This window comes from Salvelinus sp. IW2-2015, linkage group LG37 (assembly GCF_002910315.2).
Source record: "Salvelinus sp. IW2-2015 linkage group LG37, ASM291031v2, whole genome shotgun sequence".
Taxonomy (NCBI): domain Eukaryota; kingdom Metazoa; phylum Chordata; class Actinopteri; order Salmoniformes; family Salmonidae; genus Salvelinus; species Salvelinus sp. IW2-2015.
In genome coordinates, this window is record NC_036876.1 from 15,267,955 (window position 1) to 15,280,795 (window position 12,841).

Sequence of the window (12,841 nt, forward strand, 5' to 3'; positions counted from 1 at the left end):
TTTATAATTTCATTCCATCATCATCTCATATCTATTGAGCTTGCTGCTACGCTGTCTGACAAAATCACCTTTCAGTAGTTCTTCAAAGTAAATAAGGCACATGACAACTGAATACTAACCATCAATCACTTACAGTGCCTTGCAAAAGCGTTTTTCCTATTTTGTTGCATTACAACCTGTAATTTAAATTGATTTAAATGTGGATTTCATAGAATGGCCATACAAAATAGTCCAAATTGATGAAGTGAAATAGAAAAGGAAAAGTGGTGGGTGCATATGTATTCACCCCCTTTGCTATGAAGTCCATAAATATGATCTGGTGCAACCAATTACCTTCAGAAGTCAKATAATTAATTAAATAAAGTCCACCTGTGTGCAATCTAAGTGTCACATGATCTGTCACATGATCTCAGTATATATACACACACGTGTTCTGAAAGGCCCCAGAGTCTGCAACACCACTAAGCAAGGGGCACCGCGAAGACCAAGGAGCTCTCCAAACAAGTCAGGGACAAAGTTGTGCAGAAGTACAGATCAGGGTTGGGATATAAAAAAATATCAGAAACTTTGAACATCCCACAGAGCACCATTAAATCCATTATTAAAAAATMGAAAGAATATGGCACCACAACAATCCTGCCAAGAGAGGGCCACCCAACAAAACTCATGGACAGGGCAAGGAGGGCATTAATCAGAGAGGTAACAAAATAGAACAAAGATAACCCTGAAGGAGCTGCAAAGCTCCACAGTGGAGATTGGCGTATCTGTCCATAGGACCACTTTAAGCCATACACTCCACCGAGCTGGGCTTTATGGAAGAGTGGACAGAAAAAAGCCATTGCTTAAAGAAAAAAATAAGCAAACACGTTTGGTGTTCGCCAAAAGGCATGTGGGAGACTCCCCAAACATATGGAAGTAGGTACTCTGGTAGGATGAGACTAAAATMTAGCTTTTTGGCCATCAAGGAAAACGCTACGTCTTGCGCAAACCCAATACCTCTCATCACCCTGAGAACAACATCCCCACAGTGAAGCATGGTGGTGGCAGCATCATGCTGTGGGGATGTTTTTCCATCGGCAGGGACTGGGAAACTGGTCAGAAATGAAGGAATGATGGATGGTGCCTAATACAGGGAAATTCTTGAGGGAAACCTGTTTCAGTCTTCCAGAGATTTGAGACTGGGACGGAGGTTCACCTTCCAGCACGACAATGACCCTAAGCATACTGCTAAAGCAACACTCGAGTGGTTTAGGGGGAAACACTTATATYTCTTGGAATGGCCTAGTCAAAGCCCAGACCTCAATCCAATTGATAATCTGTGGTATGACTTAAATATTGCTGTACACCAGTGGAACCCATCAAACTTGAAGGAGCTGGAACAGTTTTGCCTTGATGAATGGGCAAAAATCCCAGTGGCTAGATGTGCCAAGCTTATAGAGACATACCTCAAGAGACTTGCAGCTATAATTTCTGCAAAAGGTGGCTCTACAAAGTATTGACTTCGTGGGGGTGAATAGTTATGCACACTCAAGTTCAGTTTTTTTGGTCTTATTTCTTGTTTGTTTCACAATAAAACATATTCTGACCTTCAAAGTGGTAGGKATGTTGTGTAAATCAAATGATTACAACCCTCCCCCCAAAAATCTATTTTAATTCCAGGTTGTAAGGCAAAAAAAATAGGAAAAATGCCAAGGGCGGTGAATACTTTCGCAAGCCACTGTAGATCATGTAGAGACGCCTCGAGAAGCAACTGCTCTATATCCTCTAGATCGTGCTTTCTTTTGTCTCTTCTCTCCCTCTCCAGACAAGTAGGCGTGCAATAGATTATAGGCGATGTAGTTATTTACCTCATTTTCTGCACTAAACTATGTAGACAATTGGCCTGTTGGAAACTACAACTCCCTACTACATCGCACAGTTCGGTCTTGGTCTGATTTCCATCTAGAGAAAGTACACTTTGAGAGCACAGAAAAAAAAACGAACAAAATGGAATTTAAATAATTGAACGGATGTAGGTCAATTAGTTGTTTAAACACCCCATACAGAACCAACTCAGTCGATATAATAGAGAACAATCGCCAGAAATCAACGATATGAATCAGACTAGTTGGTCAGGTTCAAATCAACCTATCATATCGGAATTTCTGAGTAGGCGTTAATGACATGTTTTATTGTGCTTTAACTGACACTAGAAGATCTTCTGATATCCTTTCCCTCGCCAAAAGTACGTAACGGATTTTTAAAAGTGTTTTTACCCAGGGATGGCTCGCTAATATGACCCATAGTAGGGAAGAACATTTCTTGGTTGCAATTCAAACTACACCACGATATGAAACGTTGATTTGAACCTTCTGACCAACTAGTTGGTCAGGCGGCACCCCACTGTCTGATTCATATCGCTTGATGTCTGATGCTAGTTGTCGATTATATCGACTGATTGTAATTGTATCGGGTGGTTTAAAAACCTGCGAACACACAGGAAACTGTTGAGCGTGAAAAACCCAGCAGCGTTGCAATTCCTGACACAAACCGGTGCGCCTTGCACCTACTACCATACCCCGTTCAAAGGCACTTAAATATTTTGTCTTGCCCTTTCACCCTCTGAATGCCACACAAACAATCCATGTCTCAAGGCTTAAAAAAACTAATTTAACCTGTTTCCTCCACATCTACACTGATTGAAGTGGATTTAACAAATTACATCAATAAGGGATCATAGCTTCACCTGGACTCACCTGGTCAGTGTATATCATGGAAAGTGCAATGGTTTTGTATACTGTGTGTATGAGAAAAATGGAAAGAGAGCGACCCATCCAAGTCATCCACCCTGAGGGCAGCACGACAGGGAGAGAGCTGGGCTGGTCTCATATTGATCCTGGCTAGACAGTCAATCCCAGATGTACTCAGTACAACAAAAGGGAAAAGCCATTCGGATCCATGACTCAGAAGAAACGCCACTAACTCCTTCCTGCCTCAGTGAGAAGCTGCTCTGTTCTTGGTGTGTGTGTGTGTGTGTTACTTACGCAGCGCAGTCCTCCAGTGTATAAGTGTGTTTCTGTGCATACACGTGGGTGTGTGTGTGTGTGTGTAGGTGTGAGGTGCGGACGCAGGGTGGTCCTCCAGTGTATACGTGCGTGTGTGTGTGTGTGTGTGTGTCTGTGTGGTACATACGCAGGGCGGTCCTCCAGTATAAGTGCTGTGGTGGAGAGGGGTTCAAAGTCCAGATTCTTCCTCACACTCTGTCTGGGAGACGGGGGACTGTGGCCAGGTCCATCTCTGCTACTGTTAGTTTCATATTCCTAGAACAGACAGAACACACGCGTACTTAACACACACGTACAGTGGAATAGCATGTGTCACGAGAGAAACTGGTTTCATTTGCCAAGGTCATATCTGCCACTTTTAGTTTCATATTCCTTCAGACAAAAACCGCATGTGCACTCACAAAAAACACAAATATTCAATAGGTACAAAGAAATATCAAATCAGACGCTTGGGTTTATTCACCCGATTGAACAAACAGGAAAGTCTAATTGAAATCTACATGGCCCAGTAGTTGTTCAGTTGTTTCATATTACATTTTATAAGTCATAATCAAGTTCAACCTCAATGGGATTGGTATGCAGATCCGTGGTCTGGTAAAATGATATGTCTGAGACCTGGGGGCCTCAAAACCAATTCAAAACTAGAAGCATCTTATTAAAACCAATATAGAGCAGAGTAGAGTCTGGTAAAGGAAAAAAAGCTAGGTGTCTGACATTTCATTTCCTCTAAAGACATTTATTTTGTCCCACGGTCCTTTCACACACACACACTTTTTTCCCCCACACATCCCTGCAAGAAGCCTGACTACAGCCCTTTGGCCCTTAGCGGCACCTATCTAATGAGTGTTGTCCCTGTCACGCCTCCTGTGTGGCTCAGAGTGGGGTGCGAGACACCCTGGCCATTAGACCTCCAGCCATGGGAGCATTTAAACGCGGACAGGGTTTTCGTTAGGAAAATTTGAATTGACCGGACATTTAAGAAATTTACCGGACCCATATGCATTGGTTGTGTAACATGATTAGGGCGTCCACCCACGGTTCACAGAAATCACATTTTGTTTATGGCAATTCATCTTAATAACAGAAAATGCAGCTCGGCTACAACGGCYTGCTCCATTCTTATTGAATTACGACGAACAATGAGTTTAGCCTGCTACATTTTCTGGCGCCTCCCTCCTGTCAGCATTGGTCTGGACATGACAGACTGTAGCCAATACCCTATGCGTATCACCTACACTTTGACATGTAGGCTAATTAATGATGTATTTTACACATTGTTTTTCTTAACACAACAGCTAGCGTTTTTCAGTTTTCAAATCGATTTGACTAGCAGATTGGGCACCTCTTGAAGGCCAAATGGCCCTGCCCCTAAAATCCCGAAATACCAGGCCTGATCAGACGTCATACAAAGGATAGAATGCTTTATTATAAAAGGTGCATTTCTATGGTGAAAATTAGCTTCCCTAAACTTGAAACCCATGTGCCGCCTATGTTTGAATAACTTCCCACATCGACTTTTCCTCAGCCAACCAGACAAGTAAAGAACAGCAAAATGTCAATCTACTATCCCCCATAGTAGAAAAGCTGACCTATTCTGTTGGTCAGCTTGTCTTTCTGTGCGAGAAAGAAATAGCCTATTGCAAACAGACTCTGGGACAGTTGTGGGTCAATAGATCCCAAATTCATTCAACCAGTAAGCCAAGGCTAAATCCATAATTATTTTTGTAAGCAATGAGGCTCATGCAACAGATCAGAACATTTAGCATACAATATTGATACACTATTACTTCGTCACATTAAAAGCGCAGCAATGAGCACGAGGCAGTAGCCTACGCACAAATGTTTGTTTATAATGCAATTAGCGGCAAAACTATGTGACAGATTAATATATCTTGTTCGAAATTTAGAAAGACGGAAGCTCTAAATATGCAACAACTAGCATGGGTCGCTAARATATGACTAGGATTGTGCATTTGGCTACTGTACAATGAGAAAGTTGATTTGAAAACTTTACAAAACGTCTTTGTAAAATAATTGCCTGCACSTTTTGGTTAGATTTTGGCTGGGCTACTTTGCAGAAAGGTAAGAAATAATATAATATGTAGTAAAACCTTCAGGTTTCAAACCATTAAGTATATGTTTTCAAAATGCATACMGCCTCCAGCTCATTGCAAAGTGGCGTGTGATGCCCTGAAGCCTGCATAGTTGCCTATGCACTTGAATGGCGAGCAGTTGGAGAATTCAAAGCAGTTGGAGTGGTCCGTGGACACTTAAGGAACAGTCATGTCGAGTTTGCTTCATTTGGTGACCTCATGAAGGACAGGAGACACACATTACTGTTTCTTTGTTGGTATACACTTCTCAATTATGGGGTTTGCATCTGAATGTTGTATACAATAAATGACTGAGTATACGAATACTTTTGGAAAGATAATGTGATCTTAGTCTTCTAAATTAGAATTGTTTTTCATAGTAACTTAGGATCAGTCAYTGTCCACGCCCTGTGAGCACAGACATTACAAGGCGTCATGGAACGCCCCCTTTTCTACTCCAGTATAAAACCCACTTCCTACAAAATTTACATTAGACCAGAAAACATGGAAGCTGTCGCTACATGTTGAAAAGACCAGAAAAAGTGGAGATCATCCACATGCGGAAATGGTTAAGAAATCTACAAACTAAAAATGAATTATTCAGACTGCAGCTGTTTAAATACTTTAGGTCTGGTAAACGCATCCATTCTCTCGAARGACTGAATGGTACTCTGACGTATCCATTATAACAAACTACAACAGACTTTGAGCTCTGGTGGACAAACCAGAGACTTTCTGTTGATTGACTATCCAGCAGACGGACCGGCGATCGCAGATGGACAACAAAGGCATACACTCATGAATATGTAAATAGCAATTTCTTTTCGAATGAGTGGTTGTTCATGTTCAAAGTATGAGCATTTCCATGAGTGTAGTGTAGTCAACGTGGGTCCACTGAGTTTCTCGCTCTTGAGCTGGCCCCACCCCTTTCCTTTGTCTACCAAGCCGTCATATCGGCTTAGCACACTAGGGACTTTTCAGTGTATCATGTCAGTGTGTTTATGTAATTCTGTGATTGATTAGTTAGTAAAMAACCAATTAAGCCAATTTGTTTAATCGCTGATTCTTGATGCTAGGGTTAGTGCAAATATCCAATGGTTTGCAACGTTCAGGAATGACTGATGAGGTAATAATCCATTAATAGACTAATCGATAAGATATCTGAAGAGTTAAATTCAGGAAATTGCAACTATAAACAATATTTTCCCGTGGTGCTCCGACTTCCTAGTTAATTACTATTCCGTGATTTGTTTAATCACGGAATAATTACACAGAGAATTGATAGTGAGCAGTCTTCACATTTAATGACAGCCTGTTGACGTAGCATMACTAATGGAAACCCTGGTGTGTGTGGCCATATAGCACAAAAGACTGCAGCCTGAGTCAACAGGATCCGTTTAGCTCTGTGTTGGTGCTTATATAGACACAACATTGATTAGCCCAGTCATCCTGTTTCTGTAGCGTGAGGCAGCTTGATGTACAAGCACACCCCCTGGACGCTAGTCTATCACAGGGCCTTACCCACAATCCATCTCCTTAATGATGAGTGCCAAGTAGAGATACATCGGGTCCCATTTTTACAGTCTTTGGTATGACTCGGCCGGATCTCGAACTCCCAACCTCTGGACAGACACTAACTTCAAGGCCACTGAGTTGGTTTATCATAACCAGTATGTTTGCCATATTGAGAAGGGACACTTCATCTGTACTAAAAGGTGTTGTGTGCTTGTTCAGGATGTTGGTCAGGCATTCATTATGTTGTTGGCTATACGCCTTGTCACACTCAGGCCAGCTACAAGTCTGTGAATTCTTAATGAATAAGAAAAAAACTATTCTAGTATACATCTGTTTGGGGAGTAACAGATTCCAATGTTTGAAGTGTCATTGTAAAGGGCCCTTCTTCAGAGTGGCCCACCCCACACTGGGTAATGTGCAAAGTGGGGTAGCCTAATCTAAATGGTCTTAAAGGAGGATGCCAGGCGTGAATGAGGGCCAGAGCCCACTGATTTAGTTCCCCTTATCACTACCGACAAAGGAGGGCCACTGCACTGGTGGGAAATGGGGAGGTGGGAAATGGCCACTGCACGGATGGCAAAAGTGAGAATGATTGGTGGATGGATGAGGAAAGATACACAATTGAGTGATGGAAAATCCTGGCCCACCCAAGTCCATGTGCTGTATGCTAGACAGGAGTTTAGCTGGTGATTCAGAGATACAGTGCCGTGAAAAAGTATTTGCCCACTTTCAGATTTTCTCTATTTTTGCATATTTGTGATACTGAATGTTATCAGATGTTCAACCAAAACCTAATTATTAGACAAAGAGAACCTGAGTTTACAAATAACCACAGAAATATACACTTATTTTATTTAATCAACAAAGTTACGCAACATCCAAGTCCCCTATGTGAAAAAGTAATTGCCCCAGTACACTCAATAACTGGTTGTGCCACCTTCAGCTGCAATGACAGCAACCAAAATGAACGACATGGGTCCCATTATGCCTGGCGAAAACCAAACACTGCATTCCACAGTAAAAACCTTACACTATTCCAATGGTCAAGCTTGATGGTGGTAGTGTGATGGTTTGGGGATGCTTTGCTGTCTCAGGACCTGGACGACTTGCCATGAATTCTGCTCTGAGAATTCTAATGTCAGGCCTTCTATCTTTGAGCTGAAGCTGAGGTGCAGCTGGGTCGTGCAGCAAGGCAATGATCCAAAACACAAAATCAAGTCTACATGAAAATGTCTAAAAAGCAACAAAATTGAAGTTCTGGAACAGCGTAGTCAAAGTCCAGACCTAATCCCAATTGAGATGTRGTGGCAGGACTTGAWATGAGCAGTTCATACTTGAAAACCAACAAATGTTGCTGAGTAAAAGCAGTTCTYCATGGATGAGTGGGCCAAAATTCCTCCACAGCYARGTGAGAGACTGATCCAAAACTTCAGGAAGCATTTGGTTGGAGTCATTGCAGCTAAAGGTGGCACAACCAGTTATTGAGTGTAAGGGGGCAAATACTTTTTCACACAGGGGCATTGGGTGTTGAATAACTTTGTTTATGAAATATGTATGTCATTGTTGTGTTATTTGTTCACTCAGGTTCCCTTTAATATTAGGTTTAAGATCTCATAACATTCAGTATCAAAATATGCAAAAGTAGAGAACATTTGAAAGGGGGCAAATACTTTTTCACAGCACTAAGTCTGTGGCTGCAGAGAGGCAGGGCTGCTCAGAAGAGACAGTTGGTACTACACAGTGGTGACTGATTGAAAGGAGAGAGAGGAGACAGAGAAAGGGGGGAGAAGAAAAGGAACCACTGAGAAAAGGGAGTCACAAATCTCTCTCCATCTCTCCCTGAGTTCTGTTGGCAACTAGGGAGGAAGCCTTGCCTGCTAGCCASGGGATGGGGGAGAAGCCGTGAGGCTGCACTACTGAGAGAATGGGAGGAGGAGAGRGGAAGAGGGAGAAGGGGGGGTTGAAATCTGACACCTCTTCAGRGGCATTGCAGGTGCCACTAGCAAGGTGAAATAAAATTCAAGCCATGAGTGAGAGATAGAGGGAAGATCACATCCTGTTGTGATTGGGAGTCCCGTAGAGTGGCGCACTATTGGCCCAGCGTCGTCCGGGTTTGGCCGGGGTAGGTCTTGATTGTAAATAAGAATTTGTTCTTGACTGACTTGCCTAGTTAAATAAAAGGTTAAATAAAAAATATAAAAAAATGAATTCCTTCCACTTCTGCTCTCTCACCACTCACAGGCTGAGAGAAAAGCTAAGCACATTATCTCTGATTAGGACCATAGTAAACAACAACACATTTACCAAACAGATTGTTCTGCTCTCTACTGGAATAGCCTAGCGTAGCGTTTCAGCTAACACAATCACAATGAACTAACAAGCTCTGCTCTTTGTGCTGTTGAATTAGCCTGGTCTAGCATTTCACTGCTACAGCGTCATAACGGTATTCATGAAATCCTATAGGGAGACTGGCTTTAGCACTTTTAGAGGCTCAGGTGGCAACGGTATCCCAGGGTTACCTGTCTCCAGGGAACATGCATCATTACGCCAAGGTTTCAGATCCATGGTTTCATTAACTTTCTCTCATTTCCTGATGATGTAAGTGGCTCTCTGTGTCTGTTTGCATGCCTGGCCAGTCTGCCTGGTTCCATGGCTCAGTGTTCTGAGTGATGGCATTTAGAAAAGGAGAAACTAAGCAATAAGTCAGGATGCACGATATACCGGTGAACATATCGGACGATATTAGCTAAAAATGCCAACATTGGTATTAGCCGATGTCTAGTTTAATGTGCAAAACCGATGTCAAAGCTGACATGCATACCTATATAAACGTAGGTACAGGGCATAATGACATAAGGCAAAATCCATTAAAGCAAATTCATTGCCCTTGGCAGTCAACCATTGCCCTTGGCAGTCAARCGTTCTATGTCGTGGGTGATGTTGGCTTTCGCCGACTGGTRGAGCACRGGTACACACTACAAAGTGAGCTATTTTTAAGATGTTGCCCTACCGGAGTTACACAGTAATAGCTTCAATGCTATTAGCTTCACGACATACATAATATGGAACGCCGTTTGAGTCTTTGTGTATAAAAAAAAGATAGTAGCACTGTCATAGCTATACAAAAAAAGTCTGCAAACAAGCAAACGTCGGCCACAAACGATGTGTTTACAATACCGCGTTGGTAATAAAGCATAATTTGTTCAACCTCAACATCTGGGGTAGCTAGCTTTAGCTTGGTACCTAGCTAGCTCCAAAACAACCAGCCTGAAAACAATGACCAGTAGAAACTGCAGTCATTTTCATTATTCTTAGCAATGATTTAGGAATCCTTGTGAGTAAGTATTAGCTAGGAATCCACTTGTTGGTCACCTATTGAAATTGAGCTTCAGTTCATGAAAATAAATAGCTAGCCAGCTACTTAACCCTGTTGCCCAAAACTAACGTTATAAGCAGCCAGCTAGCTTCATCTGGCTAGTGAGGTTCAACCGAACTTGGTTATGTGTTGTGAAGCTAGCCACAATAGTGGAATTTGCGGTTGGCATTCAAAATAAAAGTATGCCATTGACAGTGATGCAAATTAATACAAACAGTAGAATTATGCCATACTTTATTTTGAAGGCTAACCGCCAAGTCCACTATTGCGGCTAATCCTTATTGTGGCTAGCTTCACATAGATGGGTGCGACCACCATTAATCAAATAAGAACTGTCTTATAAATGAGGGTTATTTTAGATGACACCTAGCTATATATTAGCTAGCTAACTAACTATTGCTACTGAAACAGATGTTTTGATATGCTTTTTTGGGAAGAACATTGATTGCATCCATGAGCTAGCTAGCTTTTTATTTTTATGACCAGCACTGTAGGTGTGCGAGACAACTTTACCGGCATCATAGCATACATATCGATGAATCGTTGTGACATGAAATACAAGTGATAGTGTAATCAATGTGTAATAACTATGTAGAAAATGTATGAACGTGTTACATGATTATGTGACGTGCAGGTTCTGATTGGTCAACAAGCTTATTTGACACGTCAAATAGTGTRATCTACTGGTCATTGTTTATTTTATGACACGCAAAGACCCAAATGGCGTTCCATAGCAAAAACCCAAATGGCGTTCCATAGAAATCCTGGTTGAGAATGAAACGACTGAACGAAACAGCACAGCAAGTAAGTGAAAGAAATAGATTTGGATTATGTTTTACTGGTAATGGGGATATAGGTAAATGCCAACAAAATAACGTTTTGGTCAGTGTGGTGTGTGTAACCTTTATTTAACTAGGCATGTCAGTTAAGAACAAATTCTTATTTACAATAAAGGCCAGGACGACGCTGGGCCAATTGTGCGCCGCTGTATGGGACTCCCAATCACGGCCGGATGWGATAAAGCCTGGATTCGAACCAGGGACTGTAGTGACGCCTCTTACACTGAGATGCCGTGCCTTAGACCGCTGCGTCCATGTGTGTGTGTTAACTATTTAACTGTACTAGAATGCCTAAAAGGCCGTATTTTTTCTTATATCGGTTATTGGTATTGTTTTTTTTTGGCAAGGAAAATATCGGATATCGGTAACGGCCAAAAATGTAATATCGGTGCGTCACTAGCAATAAGCAAAACAGACAGTACAGGGTCTAGTGGTTACTAGGGCTGGAAATTGATAGGGGCCTCATGATACGATACTATCAAAAGACGTAGGTTCTGATACGATATGGATTGCAATTCTCATGATTCTATAGGTATTGTGATTCGATACTGCAGTTTTATTTGCAATTTGATGTTCCAAACATATTGCTCACTATACGTCTGCTGCAGAGAGACAACATAAAAATGAGTTTTGATCAATCATGGAAGTAAGTGTCGGAAACATGTCAGCTAAAATTGAGAGAAAGCAGGTACAACCAACTAGCGCTGGCTAACGTTATCTAGCAAAAAAAGGAGATCAATAAAGTTATATTGTAATAGTCTACTATTACACAGGACAGAGTAATACAAATTAAGGGTTTTTGTGCAACCATGAAAAAGACCACAGCAGCAGAACTTCCTTCCAATCCACTACTTTTCATTGAGTTCAACATCCCCTAGTCTAGTGCACATGCAGGCCATTTACTGCACTGGGTCAGGATAGAGCACTCTACATTTTCCTTCCTACTCCCATGAAGAGAGAGGTTAGAGAGACCCAGAGGGTGTGTGTGTGTGTGTGTGTGTGTCAGAGTGGTCTCTGTCTGTGGGCTGTTTGCCATTTGTGAAAACCGAAGAGAGCACTCGGCCTCTCCCAAAGGACCGACACCCAAGAGGTAGGCAGGGCCAGTCTGAGCCGAGACAGTGACAGTCAACACACAGACAGTAAACAGCCTACCAGCAAGACAATAATCATCCTATCAAATCACAACCTAAAACACACCTATCGGTGAGCTATAGCTACTGTTTAAAAGAGGAGATCATGAAATTACAGTCTTCCCTCTTTATAAACAGAATCGAGAGAGAAAAACAACAAAAGACCCTTTGTGTCAATGACGAAATTGCTTATGTAATGGACTGACAAAAGGGCTGACAATATTTTGACCAGCAATCACTGTCTACAACCCACAGAGCTGCATGCAGAATTGTGTCAGCTGAGAGCTAAAATTGAGAGCTTTGAACATCATAAAAGGTACTGCAGTCGTCGTCAAACACTGACTGAAAAAAAAACACACCCAACCTTCCTCTGAAATGAATCTGCTTTATTTCTCTTCAGTTGGGGAGAGACAAATAACAAGGAAACCCCTCTACACACATTTTAGCAGGGAACGCAGAGACCACGCCGTCTCCCAGCTTGGCATTCCTGAGCCGCACTGGAGCTGAATATTTCAGCACTTTTCACGTGTCATGCCTTCCCACGGACCACAGAGAGGGCGAATAGACAAACACCAGACACTTCCTACAGGGAAAACATGAGTTTGCAGAAAAAGGACAACGCTGTTGCATTTCAGACAGGTCGTATTTCAATGAATAGACCTGCTGAACAAATCTAATACAGGAAGATCGGTCAGCAGAAGCTTTAAAAAGAAACGACACACATACTTCTTCACCTAAGAGAGATGAGGTCTCTTGCTCACTCCATCATTCCTTGTCTTTCTACTCCATAATTTATCCTACTGTCAGACGGGGAAAGAGACGAAGAGAGAGAGTTGAGAGACGG

General features: G+C 42.0%; 1 protein-coding gene and 1 long non-coding RNA gene across 3 annotated transcripts in view; both read right to left on the bottom strand.

The window, feature by feature from the left end:
* Positions 1–12,841, bottom strand: part of LOC139023852 (uncharacterized) — a 278,919-nt gene that overhangs the window by 56,254 nt on the left and 209,824 nt on the right. The window lies entirely within an intron of this gene.
* tbc1d14 (TBC1 domain family, member 14) overlaps positions 1–12,841 on the bottom strand; it is a 79,209-nt gene that overhangs the window by 20,514 nt on the left and 45,854 nt on the right. For both annotated transcript variants that reach the window (XM_023982221.2, XM_023982223.2), the window contains one exon: positions 3,172–3,299. In XM_023982221.2, the coding sequence (XP_023837989.1) occupies positions 3,172–3,299 (128 nt within the window). The remainder of the gene's footprint in view (positions 1–3,171; positions 3,300–12,841) is intronic.